General features: G+C 38.4%; 1 protein-coding gene across 5 annotated transcripts in view; it reads right to left on the bottom strand.

The window, feature by feature from the left end:
* The window catches only part of LOC119069403, a 180,482-nt gene that overhangs the window by 26,381 nt on the left and 130,014 nt on the right, over positions 1-24,087 (bottom strand). For 4 of the 5 annotated variants that reach the window (XM_037173452.1, XM_037173451.1, XM_037173450.1 and 1 more), the window contains exons 3-7: positions 6,750-7,380; positions 5,384-5,649; positions 4,715-5,058; positions 4,566-4,656; positions 334-2,125 (exon numbers count right to left, since the gene is read on the bottom strand). In XM_037173452.1, the coding sequence (XP_037029347.1) occupies positions 334-2,125; positions 4,566-4,656; positions 4,715-5,058; positions 5,384-5,649; positions 6,750-7,380 (3,124 nt within the window). Of the gene's footprint in view, positions 1-51; positions 240-333; positions 2,126-4,565; positions 4,657-4,714; positions 5,059-5,383; positions 5,650-6,749; positions 7,381-24,087 lie in introns of those variants that run through there. The other variant, XM_037173453.1, reaches the window with a different exon arrangement.

Below are 24,087 nucleotides of genomic sequence, written 5' to 3'. Positions count from 1 at the left end.
ATTAAATATGAGTGACGAAAATAGTGATTCTATCATGCCGTTCTTGCGTACAATTTTTATTTTTGTGTGCAAAACTGATTTTTCGTGTACAAAAAAAAAAATCGGAAAAATACACAGCATGGTTACTTGTATGACTTCTTTGTTTTTTGTTTTTTGCTTTTAACAAGGCTTATAACTAAGGGTAACTGAGGGCAGTAGTAGTAGTAGTAGTTGTTGGCCATGCAGAAATTTATAGGTACCTATTAATCATTCGCAAAGACCGCGAGACAACGAAATCCATCAAGAGTGAAGTAATTCAACTAAATTAATAAAAAAAAAAATTGATTAACTCACCAGCTAATTTCATTTACGGTCACTGGTTGTGTCTTGAAGCGCTGTCGATTGCTTTCACGTCGATTCATCGCACTCTTGTCCACAGTGAGCACCTTTTCCATGTTCTTTATGCGTTCAGCGACAGATACCAGCGGCTTCTCGCTAATTGCCAAAGATGTTGGCTGAACGAACACAGCTCGATCATTATCATGACTCTCCATCGATCGGCTGCGCTCCAGCACAACGTTCGTTTCGAATGGATCGCAAAAGCTGCGCCGTTTTGCCGGCGAATCACTTTTTCTTGACGGTCGGGTATAGTCGTCGTTATCCGATTCTTCGCGACTACTTTTCCGCGATGTTTTCAGTATCGGTCGAATTTCTTCCGATTCGGACGAGTATTTCTTCTTCAATATTGGTCGAGGTGTGCTGATAGTCGGTGTGTCTTGCTTTAAAATCGGTCTGATTTCGTATTCCTCATCGTCCGAGCCGACAGCATCCTTGCACAGTTCGGCGGCGGCCAATATAACCGCTTCTGAAATGGACACGTGCTTCGGGTATGATGTCTCCGACGGTGTGCAATTTTCCTTTTTCTTTAAAATGCCATGCGGTTCGTTGTGTACAGACAGATCAGTTTTACTGTCGTAACTGCGTTGCTTCAGAATGCCATGCTGTAGTTCTTCTAAACTGTTTCGTCGCGGCGTACGAATCAAAACGGAACGTTCGTCGGGCGAATGACTTCGACTGTAACGACTCTCGTCTAATGAGCTTCGCTTTTTCAAAATTCCCTGACGCGAAGCGCTTCGTGTCGGTGTGTCGACAACACTAGATGAAAAGGTGACCGGTGAGGCGTTACTTGACGCCGAACTTGATTCGTTGTGATCCTTCTTCTTCAGAATCGACACGATGTGATTGGTGGCGGTGATACCGTCCTCGGAACTTTTACGTCGTAAATTTGGTGACTTTTTCGGTGCCAAATGCAACTCAGAAGACGGAGTGCTGGACGGACGGTTTTGTTTAGTAGTGGCATAATCATCATCGAGTAGAACTGCATCACAGAAGGTGTATTTCTCTTCGGTGCTGTGCGAACGTTTGCGATCTCTAAAAAACGACGAATTGGATGACGCATCAGCTTTGCTACTTAGGAAATTGTCGTCGAAGAAACTGATTCGATCTTTCTTTTGGAAAGGCTTTTGTATGACTAGAATATCCGAACGATTAGCTTCAATCGAATCGGTATATCCACCAACTGCTGCGGAGTCCAGTAGCTGATTCGCCAAATCCACCCTCAGTGATGCGTTTAAATCACAGATATTTTCCGGAGCCAGTTCAGCCGAACTGTTGTTACAACGAGCCGTAATCAGCTCAATCTTTGCCAGTTCGGCTTTGGTTCGTTCCTTGGTCCGTTCCATTTTATGGGACAGTTCCAACAAACGTTTGTTCTTTTGCAAGTATTTTGTGTCGCTGAGCGACGATTGAGTCGAACCATTCAAATTGATTGACCGCTGTGATCGCACAGAGGAGCTCGTACCGTCGCTGGTGTTATGGTCGGTGGCACGGTTTTGATGAGATTTTTGGGCTAGACCTTTCGGGCTCACTGTACTCGAACGATACCGTTCGACCGGTGAATACATTCCGTTGCTTGAAGTATTTTTCATTGATGCATTTTCGCTGAGGAGCAATGTTGGTTGAGTCAACGTTGTATGACTGGTCGCGTGCATGTCACGCGCTCGATTCAAATTTAGTGATTCGATTCTAGGAATTAGAGATTTTGTTCCTTCCGGCTCGCGTCGATTTCGACGACGTGATAGATGATCTGAAAAGGTGAGCAATTTTATTTTACGATTTTTGATTTGGATCGATCGATATAAAAATGCATTTAAAACAATCCAGGAAACAATTTTTCCTATTTTCACTTATCGCAAGATAGGTCATCCCACATCGTGGAAAACACTCTGATATCGTGTCACAAAGTCCTACTCTATAACGTGCAAGGGCGATAACATCGACTGCACCCATAGGTGACTGAATTATTTTCGACAAACTAAGTCCTTAGAAACAGTTTTGTCAACGATTTAGTATTGCCTTTAAGTTAACGATTGATAGTTGTCGAGAATTTTCGAAACCCGACTCGAGGTATCATGAGTAATTATTGCCTGAAAAATGATGAGTTGATGAGTTGGGTTTTCAAATTTTCTTCATTGAACGTCCTAAGGTTTTTTTGGTAGCCAGTCTGGCCCTAAAAAGGAGTAAAGGTATTGTACCACAATTTCTAAAAATTAAATTCCATTTCTCGTCATGAACTTCTACAGAAGATTGTCTCAAACTTTCACGAAGTACTTTATTACAATAAACTAGAATACTTTAGATGCGACCTCGTAATTCATTAATTCGGAAACAACTTTGTGATACCCGCAAACTGACTTGTTTGTTTTTAAACAACTTGTTTCAGTAAATGTTTTTCGACAAGTTTATAGTTGCATACATCGCCTTCGGCTCGCATAAGCAAACTCTACTTTTATCGAAAAGACAGAGGAGGCCGTTAATCAAGAAACACGTCTGTGTTATTATTTCAAACCACTAGGTTGGTTCCTAAAACTTTGGATGATTCCTCTGGCACTAACTAACTTCCATCGAACTTTTTGATGGATTTGGGTTCTTATCGACATGAGTGAGGTGTTCCAAGATGGGGTTCTAGATTTTGGGATTCAGACTGATGTCTCTAGATTTTTTTAACTTCCATAAGCTTTTATCAAAGTTGGTGATATCAGTAAAAAAAACCGTTAAATGGTAAATGTGACGCAAGCCCTTTATTGCAAAAGTTTTATCAACAAAAAATTGACCCAAAAAAATTTTGAAAGAAAATTTTACAAAAAGAAATTTGCTTCAGAAGAAGGCAGATGTTGAGGAAACTTTTGTTAGGAAACCGGTTCAAAAATGTACTGAAAGAATTTAAACGGAAGAAAGCCGATTCGCCTGCCACTTGTGACGTAAATTTCTTTTTGCCAATTTTTTTTTCAAATTTTTTTTGGACCTGCGTCACATTTAACCTTTAAGGGTTTTTTTGACTGATTTGCTATTATCCCAAATTTTCTACCTTATGCAATAAATTAATTTCGCAGCATCCAAAGTAATCTACTATTGTGGCGACTGCTATAGAACTGCAACGTTAGATTTGAAGAGCTTTGACCTTATTACAAATGAAATATTCCACTGTTACCAATAGAATTCCATAAAAACTTCTCTCGAAAGTTTGGTAACTCTAACAAACAAATACTCAGTTTTGGCTGTTTGACTAAATTAAGATCTTTAATGCTGCGGTCATGTACTTCTCATGTTCTATTTTCTCCGTTTTTTATTTAAATAAAAAAAAACAGCGAAATTGACAAAATGTAAGCAAAACAACACATTTACGAAACTTCTTGACATTAATTGTGTACAATTTTTCTCTCTTTTTTCGCTTATTTATACGTATACACTATTAAAGTTTCCAACGACAATAGATTCAATTTATGTCAGCGTGAGTGTCAGCGTTAATTTGAGTTCATTTTCATACATTGCATCAGGTTCCTTATTTGACGTTTCAAAAATGAACCGCTCCTGTTCTATTCTACAAACAACGATACACTCGATCCTAGCCTGATTTAAATTTTCAATATCCGTTGGCCCAAAACCCGATCAGAATTACATTTTTCAAAGCAGAGAACCCAAAAGCCCTGTAAAACTAAATCAGGTTCGGGTAACTCGCTCATCTCTAGTTGAAACCACTTTTCTCGATTTTTTTTTTATTTCGAGAAAATATTTTGTCAAATTTAGCCGAATTTAGCCCATGCAGTTAGACCCGAATCGATTTTCACAGCCCGAGAGCCCGACGGATGCTGAAATTCGGCCCAACCCTTACCCTGCACGGATTATATTTTCGAAACCCAATAACCGGAAGCCCGTTAAAATTCGTAACAAATTGAAAAATCGAAAAATCAAAATTATGTTGCCTGATCGCATCTCCCAGCACGAGTCCTAACCCCAATAGCTGATGGAATATTTCTCTCCACATTCCATCACATTCCATTGAAGTGATGGTGGAAAACACTTGCGAGAACGCAATCGAACTTTCAGATTGATTTATGATACCGTTGGACGTTGGCCATCATAACACAAGCCATATCCCGACAATTTGGATTAGAGACGTTGTGTGAAGCACAAGAAGATCCAACACAAATACACATCTCATTCACCATCTAACTCTTTACACTTACTTTCATCTGTATACTCCTCGGTCAATGAACGATTCAAATTTGATTTTCGTTTTGATGATTTGTCCCGTTCCATCGGACTCAGATGTGGCGACTGAAAAGGGATTCGGATTAACTTTGTTTTCAAATTGAACGGCAAACTTCTTTCTTACATTCCGGCTGCCTGATGATTCATCGGAACCGGTTCTCGGTGAGTAAAAGTCGGCTTTCAATGTATTTCGTGCACGAGGGGATAGAATATTGTAAGAGGCATATGGTTCAGAAGCGTATAATTTCACAGCACTAATTTGATCAGATTTTTGTTCGATTACCAATGGGACCATCGGATGTTCGTTAAGTGTTTGCTGAACGGATACGTCAATGGAGGGAACTAGGCGTTTCGAACGTTGAAGCGTTGGAGGCCGTAGCGGTAATGATTTGATGGATGTTGGTTTGTTCGAAGCTATTGGTGGTGATTGTCGTTGATCACTGTTGCCATTCAGTTTTAATTTTTTGTCTGGAAATTTTAACGAAATTTTAATTTGGATTGTTGATGATAGAAGTAAATCATTTATTTAAAGTGATAGAAAGCGTTGGCATGGTGAAAATGTCGTACAAATGAGATTCGAAACTCAATACTCTGACGCCCGGATTCGATACTCTAACGTTGAAGTTCGATACTATAACGTTGGAGTTCGAACCTCTAACGTTTTAATTCGATGCAACATTCTCTGACGTTGCAGTTCAAAACCTGGCAAAACTTCATTATTCAAAATTCTGACGATAGGATTCGATGCCTGGTGCGTTAGAAATGAAATAAAGAAATTCCAAAATCTACTTACCCAAAGCAGCAGCACGCAAGCGTGAAGCTTTAGTCGTTCTTACATTTTGTGTAGGACTTATGGACACATTACTACTACCTACACCACCGCTGCTGCTCTTCTCCGAATCACTTCCAATCTGGTTCAATGCTTTCCGGCCGCCTTCGGTTGGTGACTTAATATGAGGCTTGGTAGTGGATGCAGTTATTAATGACAATGATCCTGAAGATGTTTCATTAGGGTGCAGGCAAAATGATTCAATCAAAGTCGAATCGGATGGTTTGCAACTAGAAATTTTGATGTTGTTGTTGGTCAATCGATTTAAAAACATGCAAAAAGTGACGATAATCATGCATAAAATGTTCAGTCGGTTCGTAGGGGTTGCTTATTACTAGAGACTTGCGAGCATTAGAGTGACACAGACACCTAGTTTGGACATTGCATTCAGTAAATTGCGAAGAGTATAAGTTTAACACAAAATTTCCAAAGTTTCATGCACCGACACTGATTTGATTGAATTTATTTTAAGAAATTTTTTATCGGAGCTGTTGTTGTCGGTGCACTGGTCGTAGTCTGGTAAAGAGTATTTTTTTAATTAACGAGATAGGCCAATGAATCTAATTGAATTTCATGTTTCATGAATTGTGCACGGTAGATTTCTTGTAATGTAAAGAGAAATAACTTTGAGAAACACAGAATTTTGGTCTTGAATCTGAAAGATGGATTATTTTATTTCAAAAACCACCTACCGAAATTGGACGCATTTCCCATTGGACTGTTTTTATATGTGCCTATGTTTCGTATACCTGGACAAATTTCAGACTAAACTTGAACTTCGCTTCGGTCAGGATGAATTTCCACCGGATTTCTCACCTCTAAGGCTACAAAAGTTTTATGAATTCATTTTATGTATTAGAACTATATTGGTGAAGCATGGAGGAAGATTTTGCAGCACCTGGGAAAATATTGTTCGAAAGAAGGACGTGATTAATGACACTCAATTTAGTGCCACTCATGGATTGTTAGTTGTTACAGGGAAGAAAACTGTATGATTCCTGGGAGAAGTTGATGAAAAGCATCCATCGAGAGAGAAGTGTGGTAATCCGGCACATGTCGTAGAAGGGAGACATTTATCGTTAAAGTACGCTCCACTCGCCAACAATTTCTCTTTACAAAAACTGTGTGAAAAGGAGAAATTAGGTTGAGGACAGTGCTAACACATATTTGTGACACCACAGATGCATATGACACATTGTTCAAAATTGATTTGAAAAAATTTGCATTTTTCGTGAGCCAGATTCCCCGACACCCACCCAGGACAACTTGGTCCACCAACTTTTCCACAAAAGATACCGTAAACAATATGATTTAAACAAAAATTCCATACCTTGCGTCCATTCCAACCGTACCGTAACTCAAATCCGGTCGTTCCATCCGAACATCGTAATCCGACACCTGGTGATCCTTAAAGGCTACAGTAAATTTAGAATTGTTTTGACTCGTTGATGGTGAATGAATGGTTCTATCTAAAGGTGGTTCAGTCTCCGTTGTACTCGTACTGACTTGATCTTCATTTGGGCCAGCTGATCGCCGATCGACCGATCCATTTTGTTCGGTTAAGCCCATGCTCAAAGACAACAATTTTTCGGCCAATTGTTCCGTTTGTGGGGCGTTGCTCATGATATATTCGATTTCTTTTTCTTTGCATATTATATCGTACAGTGCACTGAACGGTCGTGCATCATTCGGCACGACGGCGGCTTGTTCATTCGAATTTTCACTAACGGCTTTGTTCGATGGACTGATGAATGATGATTTTAGAATTTCACAGGAAGGCGAATAAGTCGTATGCACAGTAGTTATTGTGCGCTTGCGGTTTATTGGCAGCGATTTCGATTCAATTGGATGAATGAAGTCAGCTGTTGCTGATCGTGTATTGGATGGTTGACAGTCGCTGGTAGCAGTGGATTGGATAAGTGTTTTTTCCAAGTCTACAAGCAATTGATTTGGTGCTAAATCTGTAACGAATTTAAAGAGAATAGAAATTAATTATCGCTTTGAGATAAGAGTCGAAGAGATTCGTTCAACCAGAACGATTGGTACACTTTACAACAATTTTAGCAAACAAATAATTCAAATAATGAGAAAACATATCGCAAGCATGTTTATAAATATTAGATAAAAGTGAACGTAAATAAAAGCAACCCATTTCGATCCAGTGACGGTGTTTTTACTATCTCTTTTACTTTCTACTTTAGCAATGAAAATTAAATTTTGAGTTTGTCTTCTTTGAGGAAATGTTAATTCCGATAAAAAGATAAGAAAAGTTCTGTCATTCTCTGTGATAATACATCGGTTTTCCACTTTGTGACATTGTTTTCTCCTCAATTTACAGAATGGGATAGGATTCACATTGGCAACACTTAAATGTACCCACTATGACAAATGCATATCATGTCATTTGCTATGTTTTGTCTTCATTTGAAAAATGCTATACTTAGACACGTCTCTAACTACACTTCCCCCATAGCAGAGGACACATAATTGCATGCAATTACCGGAAGTAATACAAAATTAGAAATTATTTTACAATTCAAAAGCATCGCTCTGACTATACAAAACGGTTAAAATAGAATATCGACAAAACAATAACCGAAATTCTTTTGAATCGCTTTCGTTTTCAGACAAAGTAACGGAATTTTACATTTTTTTATCACCAAAACGATTTGAACTATTTTGTATGCAAAAATCGAAGAACGTTCGATTTATAAATAAAGTGTCACACAACAACTCACAATAGCAAAACTCATCGATTTGAGTAAAGATATGTTGCACCGACAGAGAATGATTAAATACTGAGAAAAATGCTCATAAGAAAGAGGCCGTCTGATGAAAATACCTTTTGGTGTAACTCACAGATGAAATTGAACGAAATTTGAAAGAATGACAAAGCATTACGGACAATTTGTTGGATTAATCTTTGATTGGTCTAGTAGCCATTATGAGCAATTTTTTTATAACTTTTTGAAGAAGATCTTTAATTATATTCTGAAACATTCCTAAAAGTGTTTACAACGAGAGCTTCTTGGTTTGTCTGCTTCATTAAAATTCAACTCACCGCTAAAATGGATTCTCAAAAAGTTCCTCTTGATCACATAATGCGAAGTATCACCAAATAAATATTTAGTGTTTTGCGTCTTTTCAATGCACTTCGAGCATTAGTGGTACAAAGAAATGTGGAAAACGAGCCGTCAGAACAGTCGGAGCGTTTGCTGCGACTGAGCCCCGTACAAACCCGTACATCCATTGCGCACGTGACCCTAGTTCGTCCGTCGCCCTACTCTTACCGTAAGTCTACTGAAATGTGTAGGTCTTAAAAATTGCGCATAGCGCAATTACGAAGCCCCGTACGACGTTCCTTTCAAATGTAACACAAACTACACTTCTCACTGATCAGTGACTTTGTAATTATCATTTTCATCGATTTATATTGTTTTTACAAAAATCCAAAATGGCGGCCGACGGCCATTTTGTTAGGAGGTGGAAAGTAGTACGACTGCTTTACAATCGTTAGTACCTTTCAAACAAAAAAAAATTCATGAAATTCGGTCAAAGTTTACTCGAGATATTAATAAAAAAACACCACCTTCACTGTACGTCCGAGTAGCCGGATATGAGCTCACTCCAAGGGACCTAGCTCATGCTCCGGTCAACCGAATTTCATAAACTTTTTTTCCCGGATTGGGACGGTCAATACCTTTCTAATAAAGCAAAATCTATCTAAATCCGTTCAAATTTGGCCAGCCTACAAGCAAAAACGGCTTGCCGCCCTGTACCTAGTTCACACCAAGGGGTCTAACTCACGAGTCGGTCATCCAATTTCCTTTTTTTTTTTCGTCGATCGGTATTGTAAATACCTTTCATTTGACGTATCACGTACAAGTGTAGCCTTTAAATGGCCAGAGATATCTTCGGAAAACGTTAAATCACTTATGGGGCCCCAGCTCGTCCATCTTCGAACTTAGCCTCACTATTTTGACTATCTTTCAGGGAATTTTTTTTTTCGAAAAAGTGTTTGCCTATGTTCATAGATGACGAATCCGCAATAAAAGTTTTGGCTGTCAGCCTGTCCGTCACGTCGATATCTTGAGTAAATCAAATCCGATTTCAAAATTTTTTTTTCCCTGAAAGATAGTCAAAATAGTGAGGCTAAGTTCGAAGATGGGCATATTCGGGTCGGCCCTTCGTGAGTTAGGGCCACCTAAGTGATTTAAGGTCTTTTGGTGATATTTATGGCAAACTAAACGATGGGAATGTAAATGACACGGCAAATGATAGGTATTGTCAGGAAAACAAAAGGTTTTTAAAATCGGGTGAGTGGACCGTGAGTTAGGGCCTTAGAAGTGAAAGGCTACTTGTATTTTGCATATAAGTCGAGTAAATTTGATCCGTTTTTCCTAATTTTTGTTTCATGTAAAAGGTAGTCGAACATCAAATAGAATGTTGTTGAAAAAAAATTAAATTTGGATCCTTGGACTAAGGCTGCTACTAGGGCCCTACGTGTATCTTGCATATAACTCGAGTAAATTTCATACATTTTTCTTAATTTTTGTTTCATTTGGTAATCGAAAGCCGAACAGTTGTATTTTACATACAACTCGAGTATATTTCATCCGTTCTTCCTAATTTTTGTTTCATTTGAAAGGTAATAGAACACCGAATAGAATGTTGTTGAAAAAAAATTAAATTTGGGTCCTTGGACTAAGGCCGGTACTAAGGCCCTATGTGTATTTTACATATAACTCGAGTAAATTTCATCCGTTTTTCGTAATTTTTGTTTCATTTGAAAGGTAATCAAAGGCCGAATAGACTGTAGTTGAAAAAAAAAAAATTGGGTTCTCGGACTAAGGCCGCTACTAGAGCCCTATGTGTATTTATACTCAATAAATTAAAATTTTAGGGCTATTTCAAATTTTTGTTTCATTTGAAAGGAACGTCGTTCGAAGTTTCGTAATTGCGCTTTGCATATTTCATAATAATTTTACTTTAACTACACCAACGGGCGCAATAGGCTTACAGTCAAAGTAGGGTGACAGACGCACTAGGGTCACGTAGGCAATAGATACACCAATGAAAGTAAATATCTACTTTCATTGAGATATACGGGTTTGTACGGGGTCAGTCGCAGCAAACGCTCCGACTGTTCTGATGGCTCGTTTTCCTTGAAAGCTGTTGACCAGACACGTCGTTTAAAGCATATTTAATTTAAGCAATTACATATTAGGTCGGTAGCCGAAAATCTCGGGGAGATACCGCCATAAAAATTTATGCTTGCTTTTAGCAATTTTTTGAAAATTATAGTTTATTTCACAAAACCTGAACCGATTTCACTAAACTTTTTTTTTGCTGAAAGCTATTGACAAGACGCGTAGTTTGTCACCAATATGAGGTCATTGGCATAACGTCTCGGGTAGATATGACCAAAAAGTGTTTGTTTGTATTCGACTTTCCAAGATATTCTCAATAAATCTCAAATAATTTCTGTTTCTGTTAACTTGTTTCCCTGCAGAAACGAACGCTATAAATTTTTGGTTCATTCTGCTTCGAAATAAGGTGAAATCACCTCGACCCAAGCGTTGTCAAATTACATTTTTTCTTATAAAAACTGAAGATCTGCAAATGACTGCACGAGAAAAATAACTTTGTCTCGAGGTTAGTTGGGTGAGTGAAGTAGGTGATAAGTGTCATCCTCGAATTTTGACTCGTCGAGGTTATCTCGAAAAATTTTGTAACCATTTTTTTAAACGATTTTGAGCCAAAGCAACATTTTCTGTGGGGCAATAACAACTCTTTATGAAAATCATTACGAAGAGGAACACTAACAAGTTCGACTTCTACCAACCTGTTGAACATTGTTCAATGAACAAGCTGCTTTCAGATCTGGTTTAAGCACAAACGACCATTTGCAGGTGATGAGAACGCTTATTGAGAAGTGTCGTGAATACAACATCGACATAGTCTTGCTATTCATAGACTTCGAAAAAGCTTTCGACTCAGTGGAAACATGGTCGATATTGGACGCATTAGACGAATGTAGAGTAGACTCAAGGTACTCCAACACAATTCGATATGTGTACAAAAATGCTGCTTCATGTATAAAACTTCATAAGAGCACGGAGAAATTCAGAATTGGCCGAGGTGTAAGGCAGGGTGACACCATTTCACCGATATTATTCACGGCGATTCTTTGTTTTTAGGAAGTTAAACTGGAGTAAAATGGGAATAAAGATAAATGGAGAGTACCTGAGCATCCGCTTCGCTGAATATATTGTACCGATAGCAGCAAATCTAGGTCATGCTCAGCTTATGCTACAACAGTTATGGCAAGCAAAGTTGTGTTGGAATCCTCCGAATACCAGCGCCAGGACTAATAAAATGACTTAAGCTCAATCCGAATATGGTTTTATTACGAGCAATAGAATTTAGATGTAGTTTCCGAGAAAGTTATAAACAAAATGAACAAAGTATATTCACAACTTACTAGATTGAATATTTAGTAGATTGCTACAATCCAACAAGTTGGCCTCAAGATGAACTTATCGAAAACAAAAGTCATGACCAACATCGGGGATGATAGATAAATCAAAATTGGTGACACTGTCATTGAACGAGTCGACAGCTATGTATATCTAAGGACATAAACTGAAGTTAGGTCTGGACAACCAAACTGCAGAAATAAGACGTAGGATTGGTCTTGCATGGGCAGCGTTCGGAAAACTCAGACTCATTTTCAAAAGCAAAATGAATAATAATCTGAAACGCAAAGTTTTCGACACTTGTGTCCTTCCAGTGCTCACTTATGGAGCGGAAACGTTGACTTTAACGAAAGCATCCGAAGATAAATTGAGTGTGACACAAAGAGCCATGGAACAAAGTATGCTTGGAATAACACTCAGAGACAGAATGACGAATCAATGGATTCGACAACAAACCAGGGTCGTTGATGTCGTGGAAAGAATAGCATCTCTGAAATGAGCGGGACATATTGCAAGAAGGACAGACGAACGTTGGACCAAAAAGATCACGAACTGGCGACCATATAAAAGACGAGCTATAGGTAGACCACCAGAGAGATGGACAAACGGAATTGCAGGTACAAACTGGCATCAAATGGCAATGGATCGTACGAAATGGAAAGAAGTTGGAGAGGCCTACATCCAGCAGTGGATAGAAAAAGGCTGAAAAAGAAGAAAAGAAGAAGAACAACCACCAATTTCAAAAAAAAAAAAAATCTGGCTATTAATGGAAAATTCGCAACGACAATCACACAATCTACAAGACTGTTTCTAGGTCATTACGAAAAGTCAAACGTCCTCCACAGACGTCGACACAACATCACTGAAAAATTTGATGAGCACTCACAAAAAAGATATCAAAAAACTCATCTCGGGGGAAAGCACCTGATCTGCAACACTTTGCATTCACTTTGCATGCAACGCTGTTTTCGTACATCTTTTGGTGCTTGCCCCCTCGGAAAAATCACTTTATTTGCGACAGGTAAGGTGATTGTGCTATTGGAAAAAATATTATCTGGATTTTCGGAGCTGAAACTCTCGTCCCAATTCATGATTTAATGAGGGAAGTTAAAGGCTTTTTATTTTCAGTTGCCAGCTGACATTTTTGCAATTTAATTGCACGGCTTTTTGCTAGTGGTTTCCCTTTTGCGTGTTGTCTTCTAAATATGCTGTTGACACGTACTTTCAAGATAGACAGTAAAATACAGAGGTTGTTATGCTATAGAAGAATCATACATATGAGAAAGCCACCTTTGACGATTCTCTCAAGAATAACGACCGTCCTATTTGGTGTCAGACCCAAAAGTATATCGACCAATAATGGTAATGGACATCCGCAAAAACACCCGGAATCCAGGTATCAGAATGTATAAAATTTGGTCGCACACATTGCATATCTGCATATCTGGACTGAGCGGCCATTCGTAAATGATATCTTACACTATGAGCGGGAACGCAATAAATATACGACAGGAAAGTATCACTGAGTTGTATCGAGCGCAATTGTGATCAAAAATATTGCCAGAGTTAGTGCTTCATCTAATAGTATTTTTCAGTATACGATATAATAGTATACGATTGATTAAATTTAATATGGTGAATGTGAAGTGTGTATGTTTTCAAGTAAATTGATGTGTTTTGTCTATTTCAGTTGTCCGATGCACAAAACGTTGTTCGTACCAAGACAGGAAATTACAATTTTTTCAGCACCAGTCCTAAGTTTTCCTTACGAGCGAAGCGATTCAATTTATTTGAACACATACACACTTCACATTCACCATATTAAATTTAATCAATCTTTTCCCGTACTATAAATCGTAAAGAAATGAAGTTTTTTCCCGCACGATATATAGTTCGGGAAAAACTGACATTTCTTAATGAAAAATCATGGCAAAATAGGTCGTATTTCAGTTGTCGGATGCACAAATGACATTTTCATCACTCAATTTATAATGACTGGGAACGCTTGCATTAGAGTCCATGCTTCTAAGAGAAACCTATTTTTACCCGCCTTCACCCGGTCGTACGATTATGCGTACCCTGCTTTCAGAGGACACAAGAAACTTTCATTTTTTTCGCAGCTCTTAAGGTAGCCCAACCTCACCGTCGTCCATTTTGCAACCGTTTAATGGACAGTTGGAATTAAAACAATTGAAAGTCATATTAACAATAGAAACGTCACAAACGGAGACAAATCGGACAGCCGTGAATTCAAAAAGAAAAAATTATTTCAAAAGCCTATATAGCAGGTCTACATTATGTGTATGAGCGCCTCATAGCTATGACAGATATTGTGGATTACCGGGAGACAATGTTACCTGATACAGGTGAAATTTTCAAATATTTTTTGTGAGTTAACAGAGTATAAGTTCGTGAGGCGCACTTCCCATTGCACTCTTGCAAACTGGGAACCTGTATACTTTATGATCTCAAATAATTCGAGCAGCAACCCCTCCCACCCAGTGTCTCACTTTCAAATTTCACTTCAAACATGACCCTACCACAAAACAAAAACAAAAACACAAATTTAAAAGAAAAACAAAGAAAACAACAACAATAATTAGAAAGCAAATGGAAAATAATCGAAAATTACCTGGTTAAGAGTTTAACGTAAATTTTGGTATCGGTTTTTGAATTTTTGTATAACTTAGGATCTAGGTCGATGAAATATTTTTGTTTTAATTTTTTTTTTTAAATATTTTTCGTATTGTTTGATTGCGCGTAGTCTGCACTTACAGAGCACCTATAAACACGAAGATATAATATAATGTTGGTTAATTTTGCCAATTATTCAAATTATTAAATTTTTTGTGCGGAAATATGATGATGACTGTGTGGCGGGTGGTTAGGAAACGATTATGATTGTGTGTATTCACAGAGAGAAAAAACCAATTAAATCTACACATTCACTGTGAAGTAGTAATAAAACAAGAGCTTTGCCTATTCATTGCGCATCAATTTGAACGTTTCAATTTTAGTTGGTTTTTTCTTTCGTATGTGTGGAATGGATGCATTAACAAAAAATAAAAAAATAAATAAAACATTTTACTGATTGACAATGGTGCAGTGCAAATGCAAACTACTTTCATTTTGAAACAACCAACAACCTCTCTTGGTTTTCACACTACATCTACTCTTCCCTGAACTGTGAGAAACTAGATGTTCGATGTAGAATACTTTCATAACGCTTACTCAGACCGAAGTGAGTTGAGCAATCTCTCAATTTAATAAATTTAAAAGCACCATGACGAAGATAATATTTAACAGAACTTGTACCCGCCGTCCCGATCGACCGTTTGCTTATATTCAGACTTTATGCTCAAGGCCGTCAAAATTTATTGTCCCAGACTCTTCAGAGAACGCTCAATCAGCCGTAAGATAGCCTGTACGGCCATGCGCGCACGCTCCTGCATAAAAGTCAACATTTTCGATACCTCCCGCTCCGTCCGTCCTGTCGCATTAATACAGTGTGTCTAGACCCGTGTGCCGGTCAAAAAGCTACGGCGGCGGGGCAAAAAAAAAAAAAATGCCAGCGGCGACTAAAATCGGCTGATAGTACCTTCGACGGCGGCTAATTTCAGCTGGTCGTGCTCCTGACTGTGAGACGTACTATCCAACGAGTAAACGAATGTGTTTACTGAGATTCAATTGTATTAGTAGCATTCAGAGTTAGTACCGAAAAATTACGATCATACGCTTTAGTTTTTACGAGGCGCTTGAAACAATTGTGCCCTGATTTGGACGTGTTACGAGCCTTACTGAAAGCGTCTGCACTTTTCGCCTTTGACTTGCTGACGAAAAAGATAGAGGCTCCGCAATTGCCCTCATTACTAATGCTAAACGAACAACGGAGGGTGCTACAGAACAATAGGATTTTTCGATTAGCAAAACACGGGATGAATGAAACGTGAGCTGGAAGCCGAAAGAATTGGGGTTAAGGGACCAATGTTGAGGCGAAACAACACGATCAGGAAGCCCAAGGATAGATCGATCCCAGAATTCTTATTAGCTACTAAGTTAAGCTTTTAAAGGACTTCCTTTAAAAGACGCCAATAACCTTTTGCTCAGATAGGTTCAAAAGAATGGGAAAAGCTTTATGGAGAAGAATGTTCAAAAATAGTAACACTACCCTGTCGGGCACTGTGCACTTTGATAGGCACTGTGGTCCCGGTACGTGCAGAAATGCGAAGAAATGTGAAGACTCCGAAGTTTCTATTGGTAACTTTAGCAACGACCAAAGAAATGAGCGTGGAAATACTTTACTCAACTTCCTACAGCAACACAATTTGTACGCAATTTTTTGCAGGAAAGCCTCAACGGAAATGGACTTGGGCTAGTGCAGATGGTGTAAAGAAAAATGAGATCGATTACATCATAACTGGCTGTAAGTCAACCGTTAAGAACGTTACGGTCCTAAACAGTTTTTCAACAGGTAGTGATCACCGAATGGTTCGTGCAAGAGTCACGTTAAATACCAGATTTCAAAGATCACAACTAGTTCAAAAAAGTGAAAGGATTGACGTACAACGGCTTTACACACAAAATGAAGAATTTGCTACGAAAATGACTGCCGACTGGGGTCAACAATCAATGTGAAACATTGGACGAATTGAATACCAAAATCGTCGATACAATAATGGGTTTCATGAAATCCAGATGCAAATCCGTCCAAGGGAAAGAATCAAAACTAAGCAGAGAAACATTAGACCTGATCGCAAGCAGAGCAGAGTTGGTAAAAAACGAAGGACGAGATTCGGTGGAATACCGGAACTTGTTTAAAAGTATCAACAAAGCAAGGAGATCAGATGAAAGAAAATATAATGTCCAATTGGATCAAAACATAATTGAAGCTACATGGACAAAGGGAATTTATGCGTCACAGACATTGGCTCCCCCACTCCATCGAGGATATTCGTCAATGCAAATCTCACTAGAAAGAACTTTGAGATATTTCGGTTGGCACGGAAACTGAAATTTTATCGTAAAATCTTCCAGTGCCACACCTACAATGGTCGTATATCTGTGAAATTAAACGCAGATTCCAAGAAAACCCCTATCGACAGTGAAGAACAACTTTATTCACTGATCGAAGATGCCACAGCACAACATCATCAACAGCGTAATATAAGCAGCAATCACCAAACCAATCAACAATCGCCCCAACAACAAAATAAACAGCCAAAGCAACAGTCAAATCAAACGGCCCAACCTAACCACCCAAATCAGCGAGGACATAATCAGCAATCAACTCAAGCTAAAAACCGGAACGAACATCGGACAAACCAGCGTCACAACAGAAACGCTAAACATTCTCGGAAGAAGTAACGATAGGGTTGCCATTCGTCCTCTTTTTAGAGGACATGTCCTCTTTTTTCGTCTAATTCTTCTTTTTTGTAAAACTTCTAAGAACATCACTTTTTTCACACAACGTCCTCTTTTGTCCTCTTTTTTCTAAAATATTGTTAAATTTTAGCAAAACTTAACAGATGTGGTCGAATTTTACGGAAAAAATTTCGCTGCGCAGCTATTTCTAAAGCTACATAGTTTCTACAGCATTCGAATGATATAGTTGACTAGTCCTCGCAGTCAAAAATTCGACTTCATATTTAGGAATTAAGGAAGCTTTAGCATTATGATTGGGAATTTTTATGTTTTTATATGAATAAAATAAGGAGTAAACCAGGAGTATTAAAAAAACGAAATTAAGTTGAAATCGAAATCATATTCTAGCAGCAATTTAAAAATGCAACTAAATTGGTGTGAAATAGGCAGATTGTAGGAAATTCGTGAGAAACGGAAAGGTTTTAGAAAATTTTCCTACATTGGTCAGAAACAGTCAGATTTCAGAAAATGAGCCTAGAACAGGCCTAGATTTGTAAATTATTAAGAAACACGTTTCTTATTTTTTAGATTTTTACTTCGAAACAAAAATGGAGTATCGAAAAAAACTTGTGAATTTCTTCTGAGATAAGTGCATGTTTGTAGCTTACAGTTCAAGAACTCCAAGTAAAGTTAGCAAAAAAAGTAAAAGAATCACATTTCTGGAAAATAAGGAAGAATATGAAGGTTTTTATAAAAAAAGGAAAAAAAGGTCATGTTTACAAATGGTAGTTACTGAAACCTCGGATTCGCCTCAAACCAAATGAAATTTTAATTTTAACTTTTCTCACTAATTATTTGAATATCTATTGGTCCACATAGAATAATAAAAGAGCTAAGACTCTATATTTGTCCTCTTTTCGTCCTCTTTTTCGAATTAAAAGGCGTCCTCTTTTTGTCCTCTTTTTTCGTACAAAATGTCCTCTTTTCGAATTTTCAAAAATGGCAACCCTAAGTAACGATTAGTATTTTTGTTCTCGACAGTTACGTAATTTGTGTTTGTTCATCGCCTGAGCTGTTGTTCTTGGATATTAAGTTCTATTTTACTTCATTTCTCATTGCTTCGAAAGCTTGCTTTGTCGTTAAATAATTTTATCTTTGTTATAGATTGATCTCACTTGAAACCTTCCGCCTTTTCTGTGCATTAAACGATTGACAAAACAGGAACGATCCAAACGGATCGAAATGCGATATTAAACATTGCAACAGAATTTTATGAGAATTTGTTTTCTTCAGCAAGACAGAGCCCAACGGAAGAAACCGAAGATAGACCAATAATAAGAAACGTGGGATCGGAGGATATGCCCGACATAACTGTTGATGAAGTCAAAGCTGCAGTAGCCGAGATGAAAAACAAAAAGTCTCCCGGAGAAGATGGTGTTCCAGTGGAAGCCATTAAACTAGGTGGAGACTCATTATTAAAGGCAATCACGGCTTTGTTTAATCAATGTCTCCAATGGGAAGAAGTACCAGAAGCCTGGGAAAATGCGGTAATTACATTGCTGCATAAAAAAGGAGACATAACAAAGCTGGAAAATTACCGACCCATAAGCCTATTGTCAACACTCTACAAGTTGTTTATGAAAATCATTACGAAGAGGAACACTAACAAGTTTGACTTCTACCAACCTGTTGAACAAGCTGCTTTCAGATCTGGTTTCAGCACAAACGACCATTTGCAGGTGATGAGAACGCTTATTGAGAAGTGTTGTGAATACAACATCGACATAGTCTTGCTATTCATAGACTTCGAAAAAGCTTTCGATTCAGTGGAAACATGGTCGATATTGGACGCATTAGACGAATGTAGAGTAGACTCAAGGTACTCCAACACAATTCGATATGTGTACAAAAATGCTACTTCATGTATAAAACTTCATAAGAGCACGGAGAAATTCAGAATTGGCCGAGGTGTAAGGCAGGGTGACACTATTTCACCGACAGACGAACGTTGGACCAAAAAGATCATGAACTGGCGACCATATAAAAGACAAGCTATAGGTAGACCACCAGAGAGATGGACAAACGGAATTAAGAATATTGCAGGTACAAACTGGCAGCAAATGGTAATGGATCGTACAAAATGGAAAGAAGTTGGAGAGGCCTACATCCAGCAGTGGATAGAAACAGGCTGAAAAAGAAGAAGAAGAAGAAGTACTACAAAGCCCCGAAAGTAGACGATATTAGTTGCTTCGATGATGCTCTATCAGAACTGTTACCTAAATACTCGGACGTCATCATCATGGGTAACTTTAATGAAAATCTACTGCGTCGTACTGCTGATGGATACTGCACTAAATGTAAATCTCGTTACTGCAGGACATGCAGGTTTATTACTTGCCTTGATAAATAAGTCACAGTCACAGTCACAAAAAGAGCAAGACTTTCATGCTACGCGACTTCCGTGGTTTGAGCATCCTACCTATTTTCTCGAAAGTGTTTGAAATCCTGCTGAAAAATCAGATGATGGATAACCTAATGACAAACAGACTGATTGCGGATCGGCAGTCTGCTTTTCGACCACTGCACAGTACGACCACAGCCCTGCTGAAAGTGTCCGACGACATAAAAAGAACACTGGATAGCAAAAAAAGACAGCGGTTATGCTACTCCTGGACTTTACTAAAGCGTTTGATTCAGTGGTTCATAAACTGCTCTGTGGAAAGCTGCGGTCACAGTTCCTCTTCGACCAAACTGCTGTAGCATTGATTTTGAACTATTTGAGTGGACGAGTACAAGCTGTTTGCATCGGCGGAGTTTTGTCAGACTTCCTTCCAGTTACTAGAGGTCTGCCGCAAGGATCTGTTTTGGGTCCGGTCCTTTTTCTGCTGTTCATAAAAATGACATACCGGCACCGATTCGATCTATGCTAACTCACCTGTTTGCGGACGATGTGCAATTATACAAGGTTTTTGCTAATGTGAATTTGGCGAGCAGTATAAATGAGATGAACTGTGATATGAACGAGGTCAGTAGATGGGCTGCTGTTAACAAGCTGCAACTCAATGCTAAGAAATCCCAAAGAATTGTCATCTCGACCGGTTTAACTGATTTTAGTCCACTCATTCGTCTGAAGGTGTTTGTATACCTTTTTACAACAAGGTTAAGAATCTGGGCGTTTTAATCAACAATAAGTTCAAATGGAAAGTATTTGCTGGCCTAGAAGCCTATGGCCGCTTGCACACTTAACACCGCTCAGAACGAGAGAAATGTTAGCCAAAACCCTATTGATGCCCCATTTTGACTATTGCAGTACAGTTTTTGCCCATGGCCTGGAATTTGGTGATAAAATGCTGTTGAATAGTGCTTTTAATGCGCTAGTTAGATATGTCTATGGACTTAGCAGGCGAACGAATGTCGACGCTTACGCTACTCGCTTTATTGGATTTACACTGTGTGACTTCTACAAGTTCATAAATTTGGCATTCCTGTACCAGTTGATCTACTCGAATTCACCAAGCTACCTGAAGGAGCTTGTGAACATAAACTACTCGTAAAGAACGAAACAAGCGGAAATTCCTAGGTGCAATAATATGCTGAGAAAAACGCTATTTGGGAAAGGATTAGTGGATTGGAATATGCTGCCGGTTGATATAAGGTCAGACGTCCCACTAATTTTTGGGGTGTCCGACCTATAATAAATCGGACATTTTTCGCAAAAAAGTCGGACAAAATCGGACATTTTTCGCAGAAAATTCGGACAAAATCGGACATTTTTCGCAGAAAAGTCGGATAAAATCGGACATTTTTTGCGAAAAATAATCGAAGTGCCTTCGGGTAATGCGGGATAAGTGAGACTTATGATATAAAATACGACCACAAATATTAAACTAACGACATAATTACACTCGCGGAATTTTGAAACCCGACACATTTTCTGTTTCGTGGTTAACTGGTTTTTTGTACATTAGTACATTTTGCATGTATTTTTATATGGAGAAATCAGAAACTCAAGTAAAACAAAGAAACAGAAAATTTGTCGGTTTTCAAAATATTGTATGTGTATTACCATAATCTTTTTGAGTGGACAATAATATTTAAATGTTACTAGCCAATGTCTAAATTTAATATATCCATTTACCGAAGTCGGTAAATGTTCGGTTATCATTAACTACAGACTTCGGGTTGCATTTTAGTGACGTAGTGATAATGCTGTCATTACCATAGTATGGTAACCATACCATGTACAGTTTCCCGCTAGATATGTACTACTATGTGCTACAGGACAATTTTATGTATGAAATTACCGATAAAATACCGAACGGTAAATTACGATGAATTTTTAACACAAAATATGTTCCTAGAGTACAAATACAGAAGCAAAAATCTGTACACATTCAAATAAAGGTCTACCTAAGATAACGGTGATTACATCGTTTTCAAGTCATTAAAATGCTAACCTAAGTCTGTTGATAGTGATTACAGTTACCCAATAATATTATGACTACGGTTGTGGGATTCATTACTTTTACATCCTACACACTTCCCACATTCAATTGAACCAACGAATTCAATTTTGATTTTGTCGATTGGCACCATTGACATACAAGTGGTTAGTTCTCATTATCTGCTTGTGGTGGCACCATATACTTTGCGTGTCCAAGCAGTTAAAGTAGTGCCAGGTAGCGTCAATCAAAATTCTGAGGCAGTAAGCAATTTAGAAGGTTTTTTTGTGTACTATATGCATTTTACATGCTACATGCGTCGAAAACGGTACTTTTCATGTTTCACGCACTACTTTCGACTCTTATAGCATGTAAAATCCGCTCGGGAAGATGAAATGTCTCGTTTTCCTGTGTTTATTGACCTCGGCTGAGCCTCGGATCAACAAAATTCACACGAAAACCATACTTTTCATCTTTTTATCCCAAGTCATGTAAAATACTAATGCTTTTCTGATCTTTCAAACATGAGAAGGAAATTCGTGTGAAATGGGAGAAATGTAAAACCCTAATGAAATACATGTAGAATGAATGGAACGAATTACATGAAGAAAACCAACAAAACCGTTAAAAACGTGTGTTGATTGTTGAGTTTAAATTGGACAAAAGAGCAAAATTCTAATCATAAGATGTTGTGCAACAAAATGACGATCGGCTGTACCTCCACCGTTTTTGATATCCGCTTTCTTGGTACATGACATATGCAAGATTCTTTTCATAACATTTTCATTGTTCATTTGTCAACAGATTGCGAAGTGACATTTCAGTGTATTTTTAAGCTTTTCTTCTTCTTCTTCTTTTTCAGCCTGTTTCTGTCCACTGCTGGACGTAGGCCTCCCCAATTCTTTTCCATTCCGAACGATTAGTTGCCACTTGTTGCCAATTTGCGCCTGCAATTCTCTTTATACCACTACTCCATCTCTCTGGTGGTCTACCTCTAGGTCGTGTTTTAGGTGGTCTCCAGTTCATGATCTTTTTGGTCCAACGTTCGTCCGTCCTTCTTGCAATATGTCCCGCCCAGCTCCACTTTAAAGATGCTATTCTTTCCATGACATCAGCGACTTTTGATTGTTGTCGAATCCATTGATTTGTCATTCTATCTCTGAGCGTAATTCCAAGCATACTTCGTTCCATAGCTCTTTGTGCCACTCTTAATTTATTTTCGGAAGCTTTTGTTAACGTTAACGTTTCCGCTCCATATGTGAGCACAGGAAGGACACACGTATCGAACACTTTACGTTTCAAACTATTGTTCATTTTGCTTTTGAAAATTAGCCTTAGTTTTCCGAAAGCTGCCCATGCAAGACCAATTCTACGTTTTATTTCTGCAGTTTGGTTGTCTAGACCCAACTTCAATTTGTGACCTAGGTACACATAACTGTCGACTCGTTCAATGACAGTATCACCGATTTTAATGTCTCTGTCGTCGTCAATGTTTGTCATGATTTTCGGTTTCGACAAATTCATCTTGAGGCCGACTTTGTTTGACTCCTCATTCAGCTGTTGCAACATAATTTGCGCCTGATCTAGATCAGCTGCCATCAGGGAGATGTCATCTGCGAAACGGAGATTACTCAGGTACTCTCCATTTATGTTGATACCCATTTCACTCCAGTCTAATTTCTTAAAAACACTCTCCAGAATCGATGTGAATAACTTAGGTGATATGGTGTCACCCTGTCGTACACCTCTGCCAATTCTGAATTTTTCAGTGCTTTCATGAAGTTTTATACACGACGTAGCGTTTTTATAGACGTATCGAATTGTGTTGGAGTATCTTGAGTCTACTCTGCACTCGTCTAATGAGTCCAATATCGACAATGTTTCCACTGAATCAAAAGCTTTTTCAAAGTCTATGAATATCAAGACCACAGCAATCTTGTATTCATTGCATTTCTCAGTTAGCGTTCTCATCACATGTAATTGGTCGTTTGTGCTGAATCCTGATCTAAATGCAGCTTGTTCAACAGGTTGGTAGAAGTCGAGCTTCTTGGTGTTCCTCTTCGTAACTATTTTCATGAACAACTTGTAGAGTGTTGATAAGAGACTTATGTGTCGATAGTTTTCCAACTTTGTTATGTCTCCTTTTTTTATGCAGCAATGTTATCACTGCATTTTCCCATGCTTCTGGTACTTCTTCCCATTGAAGACATTGATTAAACAAAGTCGTTATTGCACCCAATAATGAGTCGCCACCTAGTTTACTGGCTTCCACTAGAACACCGTCTTCACCGGGAGACTTTTTGTTCTTCATTTCGGCTACTGCAGCCTGTGCTTCATCAATAGTTATGTCAGGCCTATCTTCCGATCCTACATTTCTTATTATTGG

This window comes from Bradysia coprophila (assembly GCF_014529535.1).
Source record: "Bradysia coprophila strain Holo2 chromosome X unlocalized genomic scaffold, BU_Bcop_v1 contig_34, whole genome shotgun sequence".
Classification (NCBI taxonomy): Eukaryota; Metazoa; Arthropoda; class Insecta; order Diptera; family Sciaridae; genus Bradysia; species Bradysia coprophila.
The sequence above is the reverse complement of the archived record's forward strand: the minus strand, read 5'-3'. Positions and strand labels throughout refer to the sequence as shown.